At 43.4% G+C, this 24,498-nt stretch overlaps 1 protein-coding gene across 5 annotated transcripts in view; it reads right to left on the bottom strand.

Annotated features, from left to right (window-relative positions):
- The window catches only part of ACIN1 (apoptotic chromatin condensation inducer 1), a 152,561-nt gene that overhangs the window by 41,156 nt on the left and 86,907 nt on the right, over positions 1–24,498 (bottom strand). For all 5 annotated transcript variants that reach the window (XR_011319801.1, XR_011319804.1, XR_011319803.1 and 2 more), the window contains exons 6-7: positions 18,781–19,002; positions 18,481–18,593 (exon numbers count right to left, since the gene is read on the bottom strand). Coding sequence is in view for 2 of the 5 variants with exons in the window: in XM_069761584.1 (XP_069617685.1) it covers positions 18,481–18,593; positions 18,781–19,002 (335 nt within the window). In the remaining 3 variants the exon portion in view is untranslated. The remainder of the gene's footprint in view (positions 1–18,480; positions 18,594–18,780; positions 19,003–24,498) is intronic.

The raw sequence follows: 24,498 nt of genomic DNA, 5'->3' as shown, positions 1-24,498 counted from the left end.
GTCATAACTCTGAAACGCTTCAACGGATCCTGGTGATTCTGAGACTGTTCTCATGAAATATTGTACTTTATGGTAGTGGTAACATTTATTCGATATGACTTGCGCTTATTTGTGAAAAAAACGGAAATTTCGCAAAAATTTTGAAAATGTTGCAAGTTTTAAACTTTTATTTTTTATGCCCTTAAATTAGAGAGTCATATCATACAAAATAGTTAATAAATAACATTACCCACATGCCTGATTTACATAAGCACAATTTTGGAAACAATTCTTTTTTGTAAGGAAGTTATAAGGGTTAAGAGTTGACCAGCGATTTCTCGTTTTTACAACAAAATTTGCAAAACCATTTTTTTTTCTTTTTAGGGACCACCTCACACTTGAAGTGACTTTGAGGTGCCTATATAACAGAAAATGCCCAAAAGTGACACCATTCTAAAAACTGCACCCCTCAAGGTACTCAAAACCACATTCAAGAAGTTTATTAACCCTTCAGGTGCTTCACAGGAATTTTTGGAATGTTTAAAAAAAATTGAACATTAACTTTTTTTCACAAAATTTTTACTTCAGATCCAATTTGTTTTATGTTCCCAAGGGTAACAGGAGAAATTGGACCCCAGAAGTTGTGCAATTTCTCCTGAGTACGCTGATACCCCATATGTGGAGGGGAACCAATGTTTGGGCGCATGGCAGAGCGCGGTTTTGGAATGCAGACTTTGATGGAATGGTCTGCCTGCGTCATGTTGCGTTTGCAGAGCCCCTGATGAACCTAAACAGTAGAAACCCCCACAAGTGACCCCATATTGGAAACTAGACCCCCAAAGGAACTTATCTACCGGTAGATGTGTTGTGAGAACTTTGAACCGACAAGTATTTCACTACAGTTTATAATGCAGAGCCGTGAAAAGAATATTTTTTTTTACAAGAAAATTATATTTTAGCCCCCAAATTTTTATTTTCACAAGGGTAACAGGAGAAATTGGACTGCAAAAGTTGTCCAATTTGTCCTGACTACGCTGATACCCCATATGTGGGGGGGAACCACTGTTTGGGAGCACGGCAGAGCTTGGAAGGGAAGAAGCAATATTTTACTTTTTCAACACAGAATTGGCTGGAATTGAGATCGGATGCTATGTCGCGTTTGGAGAGCCCCTGATATGCCTAATCAGTGGAACTCCCCCCCCCAATTCTAACTCCAACCCTAACCCAAACGCACCCCTAAGCCTAATCCCAACCACACCCCTAACCCTAATCCCAACCCTAACCATAACCTTAACCACATCCCTAACCCGGACACACCCGTAACCCCAATCCCAACCCTAACCCCAACCGTAAACATAATCCGAACCCTAACCCTAACTTTAGCCCCAACCCTATCCCTAATGGGAAAATGGAAATAAATCCTTTTTTTTTTTAATTTTATTATTTTTCCCTAACTAAGGGAGTGATAAAGGGGGGATTGATTTACTGTTTATAGTGGGTTTTTATGTTTGGCAGCTGTCACACGCTAAGAGACGCTTTTTATTGCAAAAAAATAGTTTTTGTATCACCACATTTTGAGAGCTATAATTTATTTATATTTTGGCCCACAGAGTCATGCGAGGTCTTGTTTTTTGTGGGATGAGTTGAGGTTTTTATTGGTACCATTTTCGGGCACATAACACTTTTTGATCGCTTTTTATTCTGATTTTTTAGGAGGCAGGATGAACAAAAATCATCAATTCCTGAATTTATTTTAGGGGGGGGGGCGTTTATACCATTCCGCGTGTGGTAAAATTGATAAAGCAACTTTATTCTTCGGGTCAGTACGATTACAGCGCTACCTCATTTATATAATTTTTTGGCTCTTTTACACAGTAAAAACTATTTTGTATAAAAAATAATTGTTTTTGCATCGCTTTCTTCTGAGACCTAAAACGATTTTTTCTGCTGATGACGCTGTATGGCGGCTTTTTGCGGGACAAGATGACGTTTTCAGCGGTACCATGTTTATTTATAACAGTCTTTTTGATCACATTTTATTGCACTTTTTGTTTGGCAGTATGATGATAAAGCATTGTTTTTTTTTTGCCTCGTTTTTTATTTTGTGGTTTTCACTGAAGGGGGTTAACTAGTGGGATAGTTTTATAGAGCGGGTCGTTACGGACGTGGGGATACCAAATATGTGTACTTTTATGGGTTTTTTTATTTACATAAATAAATGTATTTATTGGAAAATATTTTTTTTTTTTTCTTTATTTGGAGATTATTTTTTTTTATAATTTTTTTTTTTTTCTACTTTTTAACATTGTTCCAGGTTGGGACATCACTATATTACATCAGATCGCTGATCTGACACTTTGCATAGCACTGTGTCAGATCAGCGATCCGACAGGCAGTGCAGAAGGCTTTCTGGTGCCTGTTCTCAGCAGGTGCCGGAAAGCCACCTCACTTCAGGACCCGGAAGGAGCCCCACTGTCATTTTGGATCCAGGGACTCCATGGAGACCACCGGAACAACTCGATCACATCCCCCCTCTATGTCGCTGTCACTACGGACAGCGGCATCAGAGGGGTTAAATGCCTACGATCAGAGCTAGCGCTGATCGTGGGCACGGCTGCGGGGTGTCAGCTGTCACATACCACTGACACCCACACAGTATCGCCGCGGTGCTCACCGTGAGACTGCAATCGTGCTGCCATACTAGTAGTGCGGTTTGCGGAAACTCAGTTCCCGCACAGCAGTATTAGTACGGTGCATGTCGGGAAGGGGTTAAAAAGTGAAAACACAGTAGTTTGACAATAAATGGCTTCACACAACCATTAACCATGAGTAGAGAAAAAGTTTTGGTGTCATCATTCATATTCTCTGAAAAAAAAAAGCCAAAAGCAAAAATTCTGCAGGGGTAAACTTTTGAGCACAACTGTAAATGTTGCTAACTTCTAAACAGGCCGCAATAGCTGGCAGACTCTAGGGCCGTTATTTGGCCATGAATTGCCAAGGTAAATATCAGTACCACATGAGCAAGATCTCAGGCCAATGGGGTTACAGAGGGAGCCTCCACACTGTTAACCATTTAGATGCTGTAGTCACTATTAGGCTGGGGTCACACTTGCGAGTGCAATGCGAGAAACACTTGCGAGTCTCTTGCATCAATACCCGGGCACTGCCTCCGGTCCAGAGTGCCGGCGGCAGTGCCGGGTACTGATGGCGAGATTCTTCCATTGCACTCGCAAGTGTGACCCCGGCCTTAACAGCAGAATCTAAGGAGTTGAAAAGCCATGGTTGGTGCCAAAACCAATCAAGGCTGATACAACAAAGGTGTCAGCTATAGCGTATAGTGACAGCTGCTGCATTTTCACCAGTCAGGGGATGTTATTGTCTGATATGCGAGGTCGGTAAAAAGACATATTGGTGGTCAATAAGGTGTTAATAATATTTCCTTTGTTAAAACTTCATATATGGTTAAATGACAGCAGGAGAGGTAGGCGTCTTAAAGGGACACTGTCACCTGAATTTGGAAAGAACAATCTTCAGCCATAGGGGCGGGGTTTTGGGGTGTTTGATTCACCCTTTCCTTACCCGCTGGCTGCAATATTGGATTGAAGTTCATTCTCTGTCCTCCATAGGACACACCTGCGCAAGGCAAGATTGCCTTGTGCAGGCATGTACTACGGAGGACAGAGAATGAACTTCAATCCAGTATTGCAGCCAGCATGCAGCCAGCGGGTAAGGAAAGGGTGAATCAAACACCCAAAAACCCCGCCCCTATGGCTGAAGATTGTTCCCTCCAAATTCAGGTGACAGTGTCACTTTAAGTACATGCTGGTGCATAGCCTCTACATAGCTAGGGTGGCTAACCCTCTCGCTCCTCCTGGTAGCAAACCACAAAAGGGTTTTTTTTCCTTGCGATAATAGTTTGGTGTGTGTTAATATGACCAGAAGTACCCATTTTACTACATCTGATGGACAGAAGGAATTTGAAATCAAATGCTACATATCTTGTAGCTCAACCTTTGTCGTGTATTATGCTACTTGCACTTGTAAAAAGATCTATGTTGGTCTCACCTCATGACAACACCGGGTGAGAATAAGAGAACATGTAAGGCTGCCGTCACACTAGCAGTATTTGGTCAGTATTTTACATCAGTATTTGTAAGCCAAAACCAGGAGTGGAACAAATAGAGGAAAAGTATAACAAACATATGCACCACTTCAGTGTTTGTAAGCCAAAACCAGGAGTGGGTGGTAAATACAGATGTAAAATACTGACCAAATATTGCTAGTGTGACGTCAGCCTTAAGGTACCTTCACACATAACGATATCGTTGCTTTTTGTGACGTAGCAACGATATCGTTAAGGAAATCGTTCTGTGTGACAGCGACCAACGATCAGGCCCCTGCTGGGAGATCGTTGGTCGCTGAGGAAAGTCCAGAACTTTATTTCGTCGCTGGACTCCCTGCAGACATCGCTGGATCGGCGTGTGTGACACCGATCCAGCGATGTCTTCACTGGTAACCAGGGTAAACATCGGGTTACTAAGTGCAGGGCCGCGCTTAGTAACCCGATGTTTACCCTGGTTACCAGCGTAAAAGTAAAAAAAAAAAACACTACATACTTACCTTCTGCTGTCTGTCCCCGGCGCTCAGCTTCTCTGCTCACTGGCTGTGAGCGTCGGTCAACCGGAAAGCAGAGCGGTGACGTCACCGCTCTGTTTTCCGGCCGCTGTGCTCACACAGACAGTACAGGAGGAGTGCAGAGAAGTAGAGCGCCGGGGACAGACAGCGGTAGGTAAGTATGTAGTGTTTGTTTTTTTTACTTTTACGCTGGTAACCAGGGTAAACATCGGGTTACTAAGCGCAGCCCTGCGCTTAGTAACCCGATGTTTACCCTGGTTACCCGTGGACTTCGGGATCGTTGGTCGCTGGAGAGCTGTCTGTGTGACAGCTCTCCAGCGACCAAACAGCGACGCTGCAGCGATCGACATCGTTGTCGGTATCGCTGCAGCGTCGCTGAGTGTGAAGGTACCTTAAGTGATATAGCCAATGCATGCAAGGTTGAAGACATGTCAACACTAAAGACATTGCCAAAACAATTTAGGATCCATCATGACTGTGATCCTAAGAGTTTACAGATACAGAGCATTGACTGTGTCCATGAGGGAATTAGGGAAAGCTTGAAATGAACCCTGGCACAACTGGAGTGCCAGCTGATTATCACCTTGGACACAATGGCCCCTAAAGGTTTGAATGAGAAACTAAGCTTCCTACCATTCCTGTAATATTTGAACTTATAACTCTATGTATTTTTTTTTGTGTGTATGTGTGTAATATATATATATATATATATATATATATATATATATATATATATATACCGTATATACCCGAGTATAAGCCGAGATTTTCAGCCCATTTTTTTGGGCTGAAAGTCCCCCTCTCGGCTTATACTCGAGTCATATACCCGGGTGTCAGCAGGGGAGGGGGAGCGGGGGCTGTGTAGTCATACTTACCTGCTCCCAGTGCGGTCCCTGCAGTCCCTGGCTTCTCCGGCGCTGCAGATTCTTCCTGTACTGAGCGGTCACATGGCACCGCTCATTACAGAAATGAATAGGCGGCTCCACCCCCATAGGGGAGGAGCCGCATATTCATTGCTGTAAATGATCGGTGCCATGTGACCGCTCAATTACAGGAAGAAGCTGCAGCGCCGGAGAAGCCAGGGACTGCAGGGACCGCGCCGCAGAAGGTAAGGGGAGCGCAGCGCTATAATTACCTGCTCCTCGCTCCGGTGCGGCTCCATCTGCAGCGTCCTCTAGCAGTGACGCTCAGGTTAGAGGGCGCTGTGACGTAGTCAGTGCGCGCCCTCTGCTGAGCGTCAGTGCTGGAGACGGAGCCGCACGAGGAGCAGGTAATTATTGAAAGCGCTGGCGTCCTGAGAAGAGAGGTGAGTATGTGATTTTTTTTTTTTTTATTGCAGCCGCATTCTATATGGCACAGCATTATAAGGAGCACCTATGGGGCCATAATCAAAGGTGCAGAGCATATATGGCACAGCATCATAAGGAGCATTTATGGGGCCATAATCAAAGGTGCAGAGCATTATATATGGCACAGCATTATAAGGAGCACCTATGGGGCCATAATCAAAGGTGCAGAGCATATATGGCACAGCATTATAAGGAGCATTTATGGGGCCATAATCAAAGGTGCAGAGCATATATGGCACAGCATTATAAGGAGCATCTATGGGGCCATAATCAACGGTGCAGAGCATTATATATGGCACAGCATTATAAGGAGCATCTATGGGGCCATAATGAACGGTGCAGAGCATATATGGCACAGCATTATAAGGAGCACCTATGGGGCCATAATCAAAGGTGCAGAGCATATATGGCACAGCATTATAAGGAGCACCTATGGGGCCATAATCAAAGGTGCAGAGCATATATGGCACAGCATTATAAGGGGCATCTTTGGGGCCATAATCAAAGGTGCAGAGCATTATATATGGCACAGCATTATAAGGAGCACCTATGGGGCCATAATCAAAGGTGCAGAGCATATATGGCACAGCATTATAAGGAGCATTTATGGGGCCATAATCAAAGGTGCAGAGCATTATATATGGCACAGCATTATAAGGAGCACCTATGGGGCCATAATCAAAGGTGCAGAGCATATATGGCACAGCATTATAAGGGGCATCTTTGGGGCCATAATCAAAGGTGCAGAGCATATATGGCACAGCATTATAAGGAGCATTTATGGGGCCATAATCAAAGGTGCAGAGCATTATATATGGCACAGCATTATAAGGAGCACCTATGGGGCCATAATCAAAGGTGCAGAGCATATATGGCACAGCATTATAAGGAGCATTTATGGGGCCATAATCAAAGGTGCAGAGCATATATGGGGCACAGCATTATAAGGAGCACCTATGGGGCCATAATCAAAGGTGCAGAGCATATATGGCACAGCATTATAAGGGGCATCTATGGGGCCATAATCAAAGGTGCAGAGCATATATGGCACAGCATTATAAGGAGCATTTATGGGGCCATAATCAAAGGTGCAGAGCATTATATATGGCACAGCATTATAAGGAGCACCTATGGGGCCATAATCAACGGTGCAGAGCATTATATATGGCACAGCTTTATAAGGAGCATCTATGGGGCCATAATCAAAGGTGCAGAGCATATATGGCACAGCATTATAAGGAGCATTTATGGGGCCATAATCAAAGGTGCAGAGCATATATGGCACAGCATTATAAGGAGCATCTATGGGGCCATAATCAACGGTGCAGAGCATTATATATGGCACAGCTTTATAAGGAGCATCTATGGGGCCATAATGAACGGTGCAGAGCATTCTATATAGCACAGTTGTATATGGAGCATCTATGGGGCAATAATGAACGGTATGGAGCATCTATTTTTATTTTTGAAATTCACCGGTAGCTGCTGCATTTTCTACCCTAGGCTTATACTCGAGTCAATAAGTATTCCCAGTTTTTTGTGGCAAAATTAGGGGGGTCGGCTTATACTCGGGTCGGCTTATACTCAAGTATATACGGTGTATATATATATATATATATATATATGCCACATCGTATATAGCACAGGCCACGACATATTCTAGAATACCCGATGCGTTAATACAGGCCATGCAGTATATAACAGTGGCCACGCAGTATATAACACTGCCCACGTAGTATACAACATTGCCCACGTAGTATATAGCAGCCACAGTATAAAACACAGCCCATGTAGTACATAACACAGCCCAAACAGTATATAACACTGCCCATGTAGTATATAACATTGCCCACATAGTATATAACACTGCCCACGTAGTATATAGCAGCCATGTAGTATACAACGCAGCCCACGCAGTATATAATACAGCCGAAATAGTATATAGCAGACATTTAGTATATAACACAGCCCACGTAGTATATAGCAGCCATGTAGTATATAGCAGCCATGTAGTATATAACGCAGCCCACGCAGTATATAGCAGCCATGTAGAATATAACGCAGCCCACGCAGTATATAACAGCCCACGTACTATATAGCAGTGTGGGCACCATATCCCTGTTAAAAAAAAATTATTGAAAAAAAAAAAAAATTTTTTTTATATACTCACCCTCCGGCATCCAGCAAAGCGGTGTCGATGCGCGCGCTGCTGCCGCCAGCTACCGTTGCCAGGATGCATTGCGAAATCACCCAGATGACGTAGTGTCTCGCGAGACCGCCAAGTCTTCTGGGTAATTTCGCAATGCATCTATGGGAAGGGAAGCTGGCGGCAGCCGCGCGCACCTCAGCGGACGACGGAAGGTGAGAATAGCAGGTTTTTTGTTTATTATTTTTAACATTAGATCTTTTTACTATTGATGCTGCATAGGCAGCATCAATAGTAAAAAGTTGGTCACACAGGGTTAATAGCAGCGTTAACAGAGTGCGTTACCTGCGGCATAACGCGGTCCGTTAACGCTGTCATTTACCGTGTGTGGGCGCTAACTGGAGGGGAGTATGGAGCGGGTGCCGGGCACTGACTGGACAGGAGTAGGGAGGGACTAATTCTCGGCCGGGCTGTGCCCGTCGCGGATTGGTCGCGGCAGCCAGGACAGGCAGTTGGCGAGACCAATCAGCGACATGGGATTTCCGTGACGGAAGTTGCAGACAGACAGAAGGACAAGCAGAAAGACGGAAGTACCCCTTAGACAATTATATAGTAGACTGTTGACTGTCTTTTCATTTTTTTAGTTAAATAATTGAAACTGTCCACCCCTACCTTTTTGAGCGAGTGCCATTACATGGTATGACATCATCTTCCTCTCCATCAACTACCATAAGTCAACTTCAGCACTGCACAGGATTGTCTTTTGGTGACAATGGACATGCTTATTATCTAAGCCTCTATTAACTTGATTGTGCTATCTTTATTCACTTGCATATTTATGGTTTCATATTTCTTTATTTATTCTGTACCAGGGATAAATAATTATCTATGTTAGGAATTAGTCCCTTCCCCCTTTTTCTCTTGTACCCTGCCTGTAATCCTTTTGCACCGCAGTTCTCTCTCTCATGGTTGTGATGGGCATTATGGCTGCCGATGTGCATACGCGCCGTGCAACCACACATACCACTGCGTCGCATCCGGCCTCTGAACTGTCAGTGTGCATGATGATGTCATTGGGAGTTTTCTCCCAGACTTGTGCCCTCCCAGAGACGCCAGGTATGCGATGATTACATCCGGTTTGGGCCACACTCCGTATGCGCCGCCAGGCTTGTCATCTGCAGCTCGAGGTATAAAAGGGCAGACATGCTATCATGATCAAAAGCTAACGCGAAACGTGCATCCAGGGCTCCCCTAGGAATTCTATTTGTGCACTTGCACATTACCATGGGTAAGTGTTGTAGAGCCCAATACTGAAATTCTTTGGCACACGCACGCGGCACTTTACTATTATTCTGCCTTCTGTCTTGCCACTTTGGCTTAATCGAATCTTGTGCAACTTATAATGAGGTGTGCTTTTAAACTCCAGCTCAGAACACTATTGGTTTATGCAAACTAGTGTGATTTTAATGCAACAAATAATCTTTGTATATTTAAAAAAAAGGGGTATGAGAGTTTCTTACTATACCCATATGGTATGACAAAGACACTTCCTACCCTAATCTTTATTCCCAGGTGAATCTCTCGTTACCTCTCATTATTCATTGTGGCATGTACTGTATCCTTATATGTAATTTATATGTAATACATCGACATGGCCTTATATTTATGAAGTCAGCACTCCTATTTTTTTCCTTTTGAATAGTCATGCACACAGTTTCTTCTTTTGTATATTTTGGATCACTAATTATCCTGATAGTAAACATGCTATTGGCATTTCTACTCACTTTTGTTACTATCAATATTCCGGTGAACCATTTAATACAGCTTTCAGTCATGCAGGTGTGACCAAAGCAATTAAATGTGCCAAGTACCTTCCTTTTTTTTATTCCAATGTCACATTCAATGTTTACATACTTTAGCGTTTCAGAGTGCAGCTTTAATTTGTTACATATAGAGTGGCTCTCTTAGCTTGCACCTGTTCACATTTATCTTTCTGTTTGGAAGGGACGGTCAGTCTTTTGATATCTGTTGTTCACGCCCCTGACTGTGCACTCCACCTATCAGAACATGGCGGTTTTAAATAGAGTTTCATCCGGTCTACTCAAGTAATTGTATGTAGGGCTGTGGAGTCAGTGTCCTTTTTGGTGGGGCTGGAGTTGAAGTCAGTATAAAATGGACCCACCCCTTAAAATATGTAATAAATTGGGTACAGGAGTACAATGCAGGATGTGCTGTAAATCTTTTCATAGGATATTTCATAACGTTCCCAAACTCTTATGTCTGCTCTGTTCCTGATCTACGGATCTCGGCTTTTAGCAGAGATGAATCTGTGCTGCATTTTATGTACATGCCCAGTAGGGTGCAGTGCTGTGGGGTCAGAGTCAGGGAAATGAAGGAGCCCGAGTTTTGGCTTACAGACTCTACAGCCCTGGATTGTAGGCTTTTTAGCCGGGGAGAAGCATCATGTTAGGTCAGGGTCCCAACAGAGGGGGAAAACCTTTTAGTTGGCTATTGGGTTCACATGAATTGGTCATTTTATGCGTCGAGTACCTTCATTTTTTAAACTTCCTTTGTACAGCAATAATGCTGTCAGTGTTTTAATAGAGTAATTACAGTTGACGCTCACAGCACTGCGAACAGCCGCTGTAGGCATGCCCCAGAACCGACCGACAGCTGGCTCGGATGCATTGTAAAAGGCAGTACCGGGATTTGCTTACACAGCGCTCTTAGTGCTGTGAGCAGGGACTAATTGCTCTGGGCACGCCAGTATGACTGAAAGCCAGTGGCTATAGGAGGAAAAAAAAAAAAGTTAATTTTTTCCTGGGTGCCATACTTAAAGTACAATGGCTGGGCACCTCCATATTCCCTTTAAATGCGAATGACAACTTAAAGCGGTTGGTCCTTGCTTCACAGGAAACAAGACCTCAATATATAATCACTTACCTTTACTATGAATGGTCTTGATAGTTTGCTAGCAATTTACGCAAATGCCAATTTCCCATCCTATAATAAAAGCCTTCCAATCGGTTTGCCTTCGTTCATTCTCTAAAAAGAAGGAATGGCGCAGAGGTGCACATATTTGACTTCTACTCCAGCCAGATGGGGCTCTGCAGAGCCCTGTTCCCTTTATCGGTGGGGGACCCAGCAGTCAGTCCTCCAACAGTCATTACACTACATTCTAATATATTGATAGGGGATAACTTTTATATACTTTGTACAACTACTTTAAAATTAGGCCGATCACTTAGTTCTGGTGGCCTATGTACTACACCCCAAAATTCTGCACCACACAGTGCGGTTTTTATTTTCCTAGTTCTATATGCTCAACAGTCAACATTCTACTATGAGCAGAGACCCAGCCTGATTATACAGCTAAATGAAGGATTCATACAGCTCTGGCAGAAATTAAGAGACCACTGCACAGTTTTATAAACATCAGCTTCTCTACATGTCTGACAGCCATTCCATCCCAGTGTCAGTTGAATTCTAACCAGAGTACACCTTATTCTACTTAATGTGCTTCTGATTAGGTGATCACCTGAACCAAATCTTATTTAACGAAGGAAAGTATAAAAACACTGCTGTGGTGTGCACAATCCTCTTGCGATAGGACAAGCTGGATGGCAAAACAAGTGCTAGTAATATCCAAAAATTAATAGGAATGAAAAAATAAATTTTTAACCATGCCAAAGGAGTTGAAAAGAAAAGTCTTGAGTGAGGAAAAGAAGGGCTCAATTCTGGCGTTACTAGCAGAGGGACACAGTCAGCGTCATGTTGCCTCCATCCTTAAAATGTATAAGACGGCAGTCCATTACAACAAGGTCAAGCAGCAGACATTTGGGACAACAAAGCTACAGACCGGCAGTGGGCAAAAACGACTCTCCACTGACCGGGATGACCATCATTTTATTCGAATGTCACTCAGCAACTGCAGGATGACATCAAGTGACCTACAAAAGGAATGGTAAATGGCAGCTGAGGTGAAGTGCAAGGCAAGAACAGCTCGTAACAGGCTCCTAGAGGCAGGACTCAAGTCATGTAAAGCTAGAAAAAAAGCCTTTGATCAATGAGAAGAAAAGGAGAGCCAGGCTGAAGTTTGTCAAAGACCATAAAGATTGGACTATAAAAGACTGGAGTAAGGTAATCTTCTCTGATGAGTCTAATTTTCAGCTTTGCCCAACACCTGGTCGTCTAATGGTTAGACGGAGACCTGGAGAGGCGTACAAGCCACAGTGTCTTGCACCCACTGTGAAATTTGGTGGAAGATCGGTGATGATCTAGGGATGACTCAGCAAGGCTGGAATTGGGTAGGTTGTTGTTTGCGATGGATGTATGAATCAAGCCGCATACAAGGTTATCCTGGAAAAACAGTTGATTCCTTCGGCTCATGCAATGTTCCCCAACTCTGAGGACTTTTTTTTCCAGCAGGACAATGCGCCTTGCCACACAGGTCAATTAAGGTGTGGATAAAGGACCACCATATCAAATTCCTGTCATGGCTAGCCCAATCTCCAGACCTGAACCCCATTGAAAACCTCTGGAATGTAATCAAGAGGAGGATGGATAGTCACAAGACATCAAACAAAGAACTGCTTACATTTGTGCGCCAGAAGCAGTATGAAAGACTGGTGGAAAGCATGCCAAGACGCATGAAAGCTGTGAATAAAAATCATAGTTATTCCACAAAATATTGATTTCAGAACTCCTCCAGAGTTAAAACATTAGTATTGTTGTTTCTAAATGATTATGATTTTTTTTTTGTTTTGCATTATTTGAGGTCTGCAAGCAATGCATTTTTGTGTTATTTTGACTATTTCTCATTTTCAGAAAATAAAAACAAAATGTATTGTTTGGAACTTCGGAGACAAACTGAACATTTTGAAGTGGTCTCTTAATTTTTGCCAGAGCTGTATATTAGGCGTCGCTGTTCAGGTTGCAGAGCTTTCTGGTTAGAGCTGCAGAAAAATAAGTCAATCACATCACTCCACTGTTTGTTTTCTACGCCACTCAATCCATGACATTGCCATCTCCATGTGCAGGTCCATCATTACTCCAAAGCAACATGCCCACTGCCTTGGGGTCATACTTGATTCCGAGCTTTCATTCACCCCCCACATCCGATCACTGGCTCGCTCTTATCTGCATCTCAAAAACATTTCTAGAATTCGCCCTTTTCTTACTTTCGACTCTGCAAAAACTCTTGGTTCACACTGCGTTGTGTGAACCCGTTTAACGGACTACGTTACACCGCGGCATAACGCGGTGTAACGTAGTCCGTTAACGCCGCCATTACAAGCAATGGCGAGCGCATCGCTAGCGCACGCCCACAATGGGCGTGCGCTAGCGATGTGCCGTAATTGAGTGACGGACCCGAGACGCCGCCTGCCGCGTTTCCGGGTCCGTCACTGCTAGCGCGCCGCTAGCGCAGATGGAGCTAGCAGAAGCTCCATCTGCGTTAGTGCTGTGCAAGCGCCGGCACTTGCGTTAGTGCAGTCCGTTTAACGGATATGTTGAACGGACTGCACTAACGTAGTGTGAACCTAGCCTTACTGTTTCACTCATTCATTCTCGTCTGGACTATTGTAACTCTCTACTAATTGGCCTCCCTCTTACAAAACTTTCCCCGCTCCAATCTGTCCAGAATGCTGCAGCCAGGATTATATTCCTCACCAACCGTTACACCGATGCCTCTACCTTGTGCCAGTCATTACACTGGTTACCCATCCACTCAAGAATCCAGTACAAAACTATTACCCTCATCCACAAAGCACTCCATGGCTCAGCACCACCCTACATCTCCTCCCTGGTCTCAGTCTACCACCCTACCTGTGCCCTCTGCTCCGCTAATGACCTCCGGTTAGCATCCTCAATAATCAGAACCTCCCATTCCGTCTCCAAGACTTTACACGTGCTGCGCCGATTCTTTGGAATGCACTACCTAGGATAATACGATTAATCCCCAATCCCCACAGTTTTAAGCGTGCCCTAAAAACTCATTTGTTCAGATTGGCCTACCACATCAATGCATTACCCCAACTATCCCTGTGAGGCCCATTCAAAAAAAAAAACCAAACCCTTAATCCGGTTCCTCGCAACATGTTCTCATACACTTTATGCAGTTAATAGCCCTCTGTGTCTGTACTGCTACATACTTAGGCAGTTAACTGGTTCACACAGCTTTACATGAACACCTGAGCCTTACACTATGGCTGGTCCGAATAACTAAGGCAATTGTTACCATCCACCTCTCGTGTCTCCCATTTTCCTAGTAATAGTTTGTAAGTTTGCGAGCAGGGCCCTCATTCCTCTAGGAATCTTTTTTGAACTGTGATTTCTGTTATGCTGTAATGTCTATTGTCTGTACAAGTCTGGCGCTATATAAATAATAATAATAATTTTAAGTTACAGCTCCCGTTTCTCTCCAGGGGATCGCAAAGGTTCTTGCAGGGAGGAGGATTTGGGAAGCGTTGACTGCAGAAGGGCAGAAAAATTCACTGACTGAGAATGCTCAAAAAAAGAAAAGATAAGCACTCAAATAATCAAAATACATTTAAAGGGGTGCTGAAAACAATCATATATAAATAGAAAAAAAGGATTAAATGGAGTCTGTGCAGACCCTAAGTATCAGAAATAACAAAAGTAAATTTTATTTCAAATATATTTAAAATCATTTTAAAACACTCAGAAATAAGCCGACATAATATAGTTTGGGTGAGACCCACTACAGCCCACCCATATAGTAATGGAGACTATACATCTCTTAATAAGTGTTACAATATCACCATGCACTAAAGAGAAGTGTAGAATCGTATACACAGTAAATGTAGATGGGGATTCAAAAGGGAAAACAATACCACATGATAATGAACAGGTACTTAACGGGGTATTCTCATCTACAAAATCCTATCCCCATTATGTGGTAGGTGTAAAATAATAATCAGAATAATAGCAAATACCTTCAGTTAGAAATGTAGTGTAGTTCTTCAGTTTCACCATGTCGCTTACCCATGTGCAGTAGCTTAGGTATCCATGGTTACGACCACCAAGAGCTGTCTGTCATTATATGACTGGTTATAACCATGGATACCTAAGCTACTGCAATGCCCTGCACGTGGGGCAAGCAACATAGCGAATCAGAAGGACTATCCTACATTTCTAATTGGAGGTATTTGCTAATATTACACCTACTACACATTGGGATAGGATTTTAAAGACCGGAGTACCCCTTTAAGGGCAGATGGGGGAGATCAAAGGGCTGCAAGGGTAGAAGATTTTAGTGCATTTGTATCACTATATAGTTTAAATAAATTTACTTTTTGTAATTCCTGATAATCTGAGTCTGCACAGACTACACTTTTTTTTTATTAAAGGAAACACTTGACTAACTTGACATTGTTGTACACCACCGTTGAAAAGTTTAGGGTCACACAGACAATTTTGTGTTTCCATTTTTTATTAATCAAATGAGTTGCCAAATGAATTGAAAATCTAGTCCAGACATTGACAAAGTGTGAAAAAAAGATTTTTATTTGAAATAATTTTCTCCTTCAAACTTTACTTTTGTCAAAGAATGTTCCTTTTGCAGCATTTACAGTATTGCAGACCTTTGGCATTCTAGCAGTTCATTTGGTGACGTAATTGGAGAAATTTCACCCCATGCTTCCAGAAGCCCCTACCACAAGTTGGTTTGGCTTGATGGGCAGTTTTTGCGTACCATATGGTCAAGCTGCTCCCACAACAGCGCAATGGGGTTGAGATCTGGTGACTGCGCTGGCCACTCCATTACAGATAGAATACCAGCTGCCTGCTTGTTCCCTAAATAGTTCTTGCATGATTTGGAGGTGTGCTTTGGGTCATTGTCCTGTTGTAGGATGAAATTGGCTCCAATCAAGCGCTGTCCACAGAGTATGGCATGGCGTTGCAAAATGGAGTAATAGCCTTCCTTATTCAATTTACCTTTTACCTTGTACAAATCTCCCACTTTACCAGCACCAAAGCAACCCCAGACCATCACATTACCTCCACCATGCTTGACAGATGGCGTCAGGCACTCTTCCAGCATCTTTTCAGTTGTTCTGCGTATCACAAATGTTCTTCTGTGTGATCGAAACACCTCAAACTTGGATTCGTCTGTCCATAACACTTTTTTCCAATCTTCCGTTGTCCAATGTCTATTCTTTTTCCCATAATAATCTTTTCCTTTCATTAGCCAGTCTCAGATAAGGCTTTTTCTTTGCCACTCTGCCCTGAAGGCCAGCATCCCGGAGTCGCCTCTTCACTGTAGACGTTGACACTGGTGTTTTGCGTGTTCTATTTAATGAACCTGCCAGTTGAGGACCTGTGAGGCGTCGATTTCTCAAACTACAGACTCTAATGTACTTGTCTTGTTGCCCAGTTGTGCAGCGGGGCCTCCCATTTCTCTCTCTACTCTGGTTAGAGCCTGTTTGTGCTCTCCTCTGAAGGGAGTAGTACACACCGTTGTAAGAAATCTTCAGTTTCTTGACAATTTCTCACATGGAATAGCATTCATTTCTAAGAACAAGAATAGCCTGTCGATTTTCACATGAACTCTTTTTTTCTGGCCATTTAGAGAGTTTAATGGAACCAACAAATGTAATGCTCCAGATTCTCAACTAGCTCAAAGGAAGGTCAGGTTTATAGGTTCTCTAATCAACCAAACTGTTTTCAGCTGTGCCAACATACTTGCACAAGGGTTTTCAAGGGTATTCTAACCATCCATTAGCCTTCTTACATAGTTAGCAAACACAAAGTACCATAAGAACTCTGGAGTGATGGTTGTTGGAAATGGGCCTCCATACACCAATGAAGATATTGCATTACAAACCAGATGTTTGCAGCTAAAATAGTCATTTACCACATTAACAATGTATAGTGTATTTCTGAATCATTTAATCTTAGCTTCATTGGAAAAAAACTGCTTTTCTTTCAAAAGTAAGGAAATTTCTAAGTGACGCTAAGCTTTTAAACAGTAGTGTACATTCATAATTAAGTAGTTTTTTTCTCTTAAAAAGTCATGATCCTCATAAAACATCCACACTAGTGGAAAAAAATACTGGTCAAAAACAGTTCCCAGCGGAGAGGTGATGAATGGTATAGCCTCTGGGTTACCAGTTGTTGGAACGGCAGACCTTCAGCATCCATCCCCCCGCCTCACAGTGGAGCTTACAAGGTGTTTGGATAGAACAACGGTTGGACATGCGGCTTAGCACAAAGCTGAGCTTACTCACTACAGGGCATATAGCAGTAATCATTTTTTTGTGGATGACCGCTCCTCATTACGCGCAGGATTGTTGCAGTGGTGTATACTACCATGTGGAGCAGACTTACCTGGAGCACATAAGTGTTTGTGTGGTTTAATAGAACATTTAAATTGAACTAGCAATATTCATTTCAGAGTGGATTGTAAATTGTAGATAATATTTGTTGTAAACAGTGGGATCATTCTAAGTGTTGAATAAAAAACTCCAGCAACAATGGTAGTTTAAAATGTGCATTAAAAAGAGTAACCATCGTTTTAATTTTCATTGCATACACCAATTGTACATGTCAAGATCAGAAAAATTGTAACGTGTCAAAGAAATCTGCTGCTTTCTCCTCCTGGACTGATCATTTATTTTAAGAATTGTCAATTCTAGGATAAAATCTGTAGACAGAATATTACATTGCTGAGATAGGAGATGACAGTTGGTGTTCATAAGACTACATAGAGGGGGTGAGGAGGAGCTAGAAGTAGATGTCCTACCTCCTCTTCTCCCCTCTACAGATAATCTGATCAGTAGCCACTGATCTCTCTCAGAAATGTAATAATCCACCTTCACTGAATACAGGTTTAACCTGGAAATCGAGAAGAAGATCCGTCCAGGAGGAGAGCAGCACATTTCTCTGATACATTACAAGTTTCTCATTCTCACTTGTACTATGGATTTATAAAATAATTTCAACACTGGTCACTTTTTAACTATTCATTGTAGCCTGAGCTACCAACGAAGGTAGTAATCCCAGCCATAGTGTAACAATATTATGGCTGCAACACCTGGATAGCAGCGGTACTTCTGAAATAAACCTTGATCACCACGAAGCCAAGTGGTGATTGATCTAAGTTTGGGATGATCAGAACAAAGCAGGGCCAAGGTATTGAAGCAACAATAAAATCAGGCCATATTACAGTGGTGCAACACAGACTTTAGGCAGAGGGTATAGCTTTATAAAGCACACTGCTAAATGTCTCAGCAAGACGGGCCCTCAGACTTATGTGGAGAGGTTTTTTCAGCTTGAGATAAATAATGGTTTATGCTAGCATCATGCTGTGGATAGCAACAGATCCTTCATGCTGATCACTCTGACACTTACACATTGTTGTCTCCAGGGCTTTGTTCCTCTTCCACCGCCTGCTCCTGAGGGACAGGACTTTTTTGGCCCTGATCTTTAGACTGTGGCTCTAATCTTATTCTCTTACTTGATTCCTGACAGCAAAAAGAAGAAAAGGGGAAGACATAGGAATAAAACAAGAGCATGAGAAATTAAAGCAATGGGTATTCCAGACACAAAGTTTACAGGTGGGAAAAGAGAAACAAAGACAGCAGGTCATTATTCTAGTTACAGTCAGTGATTATATTAAAGAGAAGCAGTGTGGTAACACATCTCACTCACTTGTTCTTCTGTCTCATTGGTTGTATGCGACCTACGCCGTTCTCCACGAGTCGGATGGCAAGGACTGTGCCCTTGGTTAAACGAGCTTCTCTGGAGCCGCACTGTGGTTGGAGGTGGCGGCGGAGAGGTAATTGGCATTGGCTGTGAAGTTTCCAACGGCAGGACTTCAGAAGACATGATGACAGGGCATTCTGCCTCAGATTTCTCACTACACGGTTGATCCTTGAAGAAAGAAATACAATAAATACAAAAGAAGTGTTTAGGCACCGAAAATAAATTGTAGTCAAATATTTAAAAAGAATGTACCACTTCTGCGGAGTATTTTTTGCCAAGGAGAAATGGATCATTTGTACAACTTGTAATACATTGCGATACGTAATGTTAAGAGCTCACCATTTAGGAAATGTCTGCAGCATTTCCGCAACTCCCTGCCGCGGGTAAAACGCATGCGGAATTCGCATGCATTTTCCCGCAAAGCACAAGTGTAATTAGCTTGCAGAATGCTTGCGTTTTCCAAGCGATTTGAAGCATCGCTTGGAAAACTGATTGACAGGTTGGTCACACTTGCTTGACAAGTGTGACCAACTTTTTACTATTGATGCTGCCTATGCAGCATCAATAGTAAAAGATAGAATGTTAAAAATAATTTTAAAAAAATTAAAAATATGGTTATTCTTACCTTCTGAAAGCCCCCGATCTCCTCAGCGGCAATCTCGGTACATTCTGTTCCCAGGGATTCTTTGCGCGAAGGACCTTTGTAACGTCACGGTCGCTAGACCACGACGTCATCTCAGGTGATTCACGCAATGCATCCCTGGGAACGGAAGCTGCCGTGTGCACCGCTGAGAGGCGGGAGGAGGTCCGGGGGCCATCAGAAGGTAAGTTTATCCCTATTTTTTAATTTTAATCCTTTTTTTTTTTCTTACAGGAATATGGATCCCAGGACCTGGAGGAGCGTCTCCTCTCCTCCAGACCCAGGTACCATCCGCACATGAAGCGCTCACTTTATGCATAGTGGGCATAGCCACATGCGTAAAGTGAGCGTTTCAATGCAATCCTATGGCTGCGGAGTCACCACGATTTCGCAGAAATAATGAACATGCTGCGGATTTTACCGCTATGCGATTCCGCAGCGGGAAAATCCACAGCATGGGCACAGCAACTGCGGAATCCCATAGGATTGCATGGGAATGCGGTTTTTAAGCATTTTTATGCGTTTCTGCTGTGGCAAAAACCGCGGTAGAAACGCATAAAAAAACGCAACGTGGGCACACAGCCTTAAGCAGGTAAACACTACTGTATCTTATAGCAAGGATTCCATGTGTAAAATAGAGAGTTGTGGTACTTTTAAACCCATCATACACCTTACCCTGTCATGTAAGGGACAGCAAATTATTGGCCTCAGTGGCCACGTGTATATTTTGCAGTAAAAAAAACTGAATTTTTCGTTTCCCAAAAAACAGCATTCGTTCTAGGCTTCCAAAGGAGCTACCGACCATAAAGCAGAAAAGCCACAACCACATACGCAACAACAGCCAAAGCATTGACAGCTATCAAGCTCACGCTAACCCCAGCCAGAAAAACAGCAGTTGCCAGCGACAAGTTGAGCCCTAACTAGCACGCCAGCACCAAAACTAACTAATCAGAAAACCACCACCAAACTAACCTCAGCCAAGACACCAGCACAGAAGACAGCATCCGCCAACACCACGACAAACTCTAGTAAGGACACTACCACCGGACAACAGCACCATTCACACGGTCTCCAACCAGGACAACAGCACAGACTCGCATCAGGCTAATCCCTTCAGGTCAGATATCGTTTCCATACATCTAGAACGATGACACCACACAAGCTTTAAGGGATTGTTCACTACTGCACAACTCCAGCTTAGTTAAGGACCCCAAATAAAATAAAGCCGTTCCAGAGATGTCACGGTGGTGACATGAGTTGTGTCACTTGCAAGCAGGATGTCCAATCTGATGAAATAGTAAAGACTTATGACGAGCAGCAGCTCATTGGCTTCAGCCGGCACATGACAAGGTCACTTCACCAAAGAACAGCCTTGCCATCATCACTGGAACTGCATTAGTGCAGGAGGGGGTGTACATGGATTTTACTTTATATGGGATCCTGAGTCAATTACGGTAAGTTGGGGCTGTCCAGCTGTGAATAACCACTTTTAGTAAGGAATGTGCAGCTCTCACCTATAGCATACTGCACTGTATACACAGTCACTACAGCACTGTCTACATTTACCACCAGGACTGTGCCCTCCGACCCCACAGCCCTGCCTCACTACTGAGCATATACAGTGGGTACGGAAAGTATTCGGACCCCTTTACATTGTTCACTCTGTTTCATTGCAGCCATTTGGTAAATTAAAGAAAAGTTCATTTTTTTTCTCATTAATGTACAGTACACTCTGCACCCCATCTCGACTGAAAAAAAAAAAAAAAAAAATGCAGAAATTTTTTGAAAATGTATTAACCCCTTACCCCCGAAGCTTTTTCGTTTTTCGCTTCCCTCCTTCCCAGAGCCATAACTTTTTTATTTTTCCATCAATATGGACTGGTTGGGGCTTATTTTTTGCGGGACAAGTTGTACTTTTGAACGATACCATGGGTTCTACCATGTCGTCTAACAGAAAATGGGAAAAAAATTCCAAGTGCGATGAAATTGCAAAAAAAGTGCAATCCCACACTTGTTTTTTGTTTGGCTTTTTTGCTAGGTTCACTAAATGCTAAAACTGACCTGCCATTATGATTCTCCAGGTCATTACGAGTTCATAGACACCTAACATGTCTAGGTTCTCTTTTATCTAAGTGGTAAAAAAAACAATTCCAAAAGTTTACTAAAAAAAATAAATAAATAAAATTGCGTAATTTTCCGATACCCGTAGCGTCTCCAGTTTTCGTGACCTGGGTTCGTCTGAGGGCTTATTTTTTGCACGCCAAAGATGACGTTTTTAATTATACTACTCTTGTGCAGATATGTTCTTTTGATCGCCCGTTATTGCATTTTAATGCAATGTCGCGGCGACCAAAACCCCCCCGCAATTTTGGCGTTTTGATTTTTCTCTCGCTACGCCGTTTAGAGATCAGGTTAATGCTTTTTTTTTTATTGATAGATCGGGCGATTCTGAACACGGCAATACCAAATATGTGTAGGTTTGATTTTTTTTTTTTATGGTTTTATTTTGATTGGGGCGAAAGGGGAGGTGATTTGAACTTTTATATATTTTTTTTTTTTTACATTTTTAAACACATTTTTTGAAACTTTTGGCATGCTTCAATAGCCTCCATGGGAGACAAGAAGCATGCACTACTCGGATTGTCTCTCTGCTACATAGAGGTGATGCACAGATCACCTCTATGCAGCAGAATTACAGGCTTGCTATGAGCACTGACCACAGGGTGGCGCTCATAGCAATCTGCCATCAACAACCACAGAGGAGACCTCTGGTAGTGATGGCAATGCACCACCGACCCCCGATCGCGTGACGGGGGTCAGCAGTGTGAGTACTTATGGCCGCGCAGCCGACAGCGCTTGTTAAATGCCGCTGTCAAGAGTCTGACAGCGGCATTTAACTAATTAATGGGCGCGGGTGGATCACGATTCCGCTCAAACCCATTGTGGGCACATGTCAGCTGTTGAAAACAACTGACATGTCGCTGCTTTCAGGTGGGCTCACCGCTGGAGCCCACCTAAAAAGTGGGGGATACTGCCAGCTGACGTACTATTCCGTCAGATGGCAGAAAAGGGTTAAAAAAGAAAAACTGAAATATCACACGGTTATAAGTATTCAGACCCTTTGCTCAGTTTTGAGTAAAGGCACCCTTTTGAGCCAGTACAGCCATGAGTCTTCTTGGGAATGATGCAACAAGTTTTTCACACCTGGATTTGGGGATCCTCTGCCATTCTTTCTTGCAGATCCTCTTCCGTTAGGTTGGATGGTGAACGTTGGTGGACAGCCATTTTCAGGTCTCTCCAGAGATGCTCAATTGGGTTTAGGTCAGGGCTCTGGCTGGGCCAGTCAAGAATGGTCACAGAGTTGTTCTGAAGCCACTCCTTTGTTACCATATATAATCTAGTATAAGCCGAGAATCTCAGCCCATTTTTTTAGGCTGAAATTGCCCCTCTCAGCTTATACTCGTGTCATTCCCAGGAGGGGGAGCGGCAGATGTGTAATAATACTTACCTGCTCCTGGTGCGGTTCCTGGACGTCCCTCGTTCTCCGGGCGCTGACAGCTTCTTCCTGTAGTGAGCGGTCACATGGTACCGCTTCATTACAGTAATGAATATGGACCCGACTCCACTCCCATAGGGGTGGAGCCGCATAATCATTACTGTAATGAGAAGTATCATGTGACCGCTCAGGAAGAAGCTGCCGGCGCTGGGGAACAGACGTGAAGGGACCGCGCCAGGAGCAGGTGAGTATAACGCAGTGCGCGATATTCACCTGCTCCCCGTTCCATCACCGGCCGCCGCTGCGTCTTCCCCGTCCTCTGCAGTGACGCTCAGGTCAGAGCGTGCGATGACGCGATTAGTGCGCGCCGCCTTCTGCCTGAACAGTCAGTCCAGAGGACAGGGAAGACACAGCGGCGCCCATCGGTGGAATGGGGAGTAGGTGAATATAGCAAGTGTCGGGGGCCTGAGAGGTGAATACGTCAATTTTTAAAAAAAATCGCAGCAACAGCATATAGGGCAAATGTCTGTATGGAGCATCTTATGGGGCCATGTGCAGCATTATATGGGGCAAATATCTGTATGGAGCATCTTATGGGGCAATGTGCAGCATTATATGAGGCAAATATCTCTACGTAGCATCTTATGGGGCCATTATATGGGGCAAATGTCTGTATGGAGCATCTTATGGGGCCATAATCAACATTTGTGCAGCATTGTATGGAGCATATTTTAATATGGAGCTTCTTATGAGGCCCATCAAACTGTATAGAGAATTATATGGGGCGTATTTTGTATGGAGCATCTTAGGCTACGTTCACATTAGCGTTTTGCGGGGCTGCGTCGGGCGCAGCCGTGGCGACGCATGCGATATGCGCCCCTATATTTAACATGGGGGCGCATGGACATGCGTTGTCTTGCGTTTTGTGACGCATGCGTCTTTTTTGGCGCAAGCGTCAGGGCGCAGAGGACGCAGCAAGTTGCATTTTTTGCGTCCAAAATCATGCCAAAAAAGGACGCATGCGTCACAAAACAATGCGCTTTGCATGCGTTTTTGTTTGCGTTGTGCGTTGCGTCGCCGTCGCAGCACCGCACAACGCAAATGTGAACGTAGCCTATGGGGCCCATCATGAACTGTATGGAGCATTATATGGGGCTCCTGATTCAATATGGATATTCAAAAACACTTAAACTACTGATGCCTCAATTAATTTTACTTTTATTAGTATCTATTTTTATTTTTTAAATTTACCAGTAGCTGCTGCATTTTCCACCCTAGGCTTATACTCGAGTCATTAAGTTTTCCCAGGTTTTTGTGGCAAAATTAGGGAGGTCGGCTTATACTCGAGTATACACGGTATTTTAGCCGTGTGCTTAGGGTCATTGTCTTGTTGGAAGGTGAATCTTCGGTCAAGTCTAAGATCCAGAACACTCTGGAAGAGGTTTTCATCCAGGATCTCTCTGTACTTGGCTGCATTCATGTTTCCTTCAATGACAACCAGTTGTCCTGTCCCTGCAGCTGAAAAACA

The sequence above is a fragment of the Ranitomeya imitator genome, chromosome 1 (genome assembly GCF_032444005.1).
Source record: "Ranitomeya imitator isolate aRanImi1 chromosome 1, aRanImi1.pri, whole genome shotgun sequence".
NCBI lineage: Eukaryota > Metazoa > Chordata > Amphibia > Anura > Dendrobatidae > Ranitomeya > Ranitomeya imitator.
This window is presented reverse-complemented; position numbering and strand designations above follow the sequence as displayed.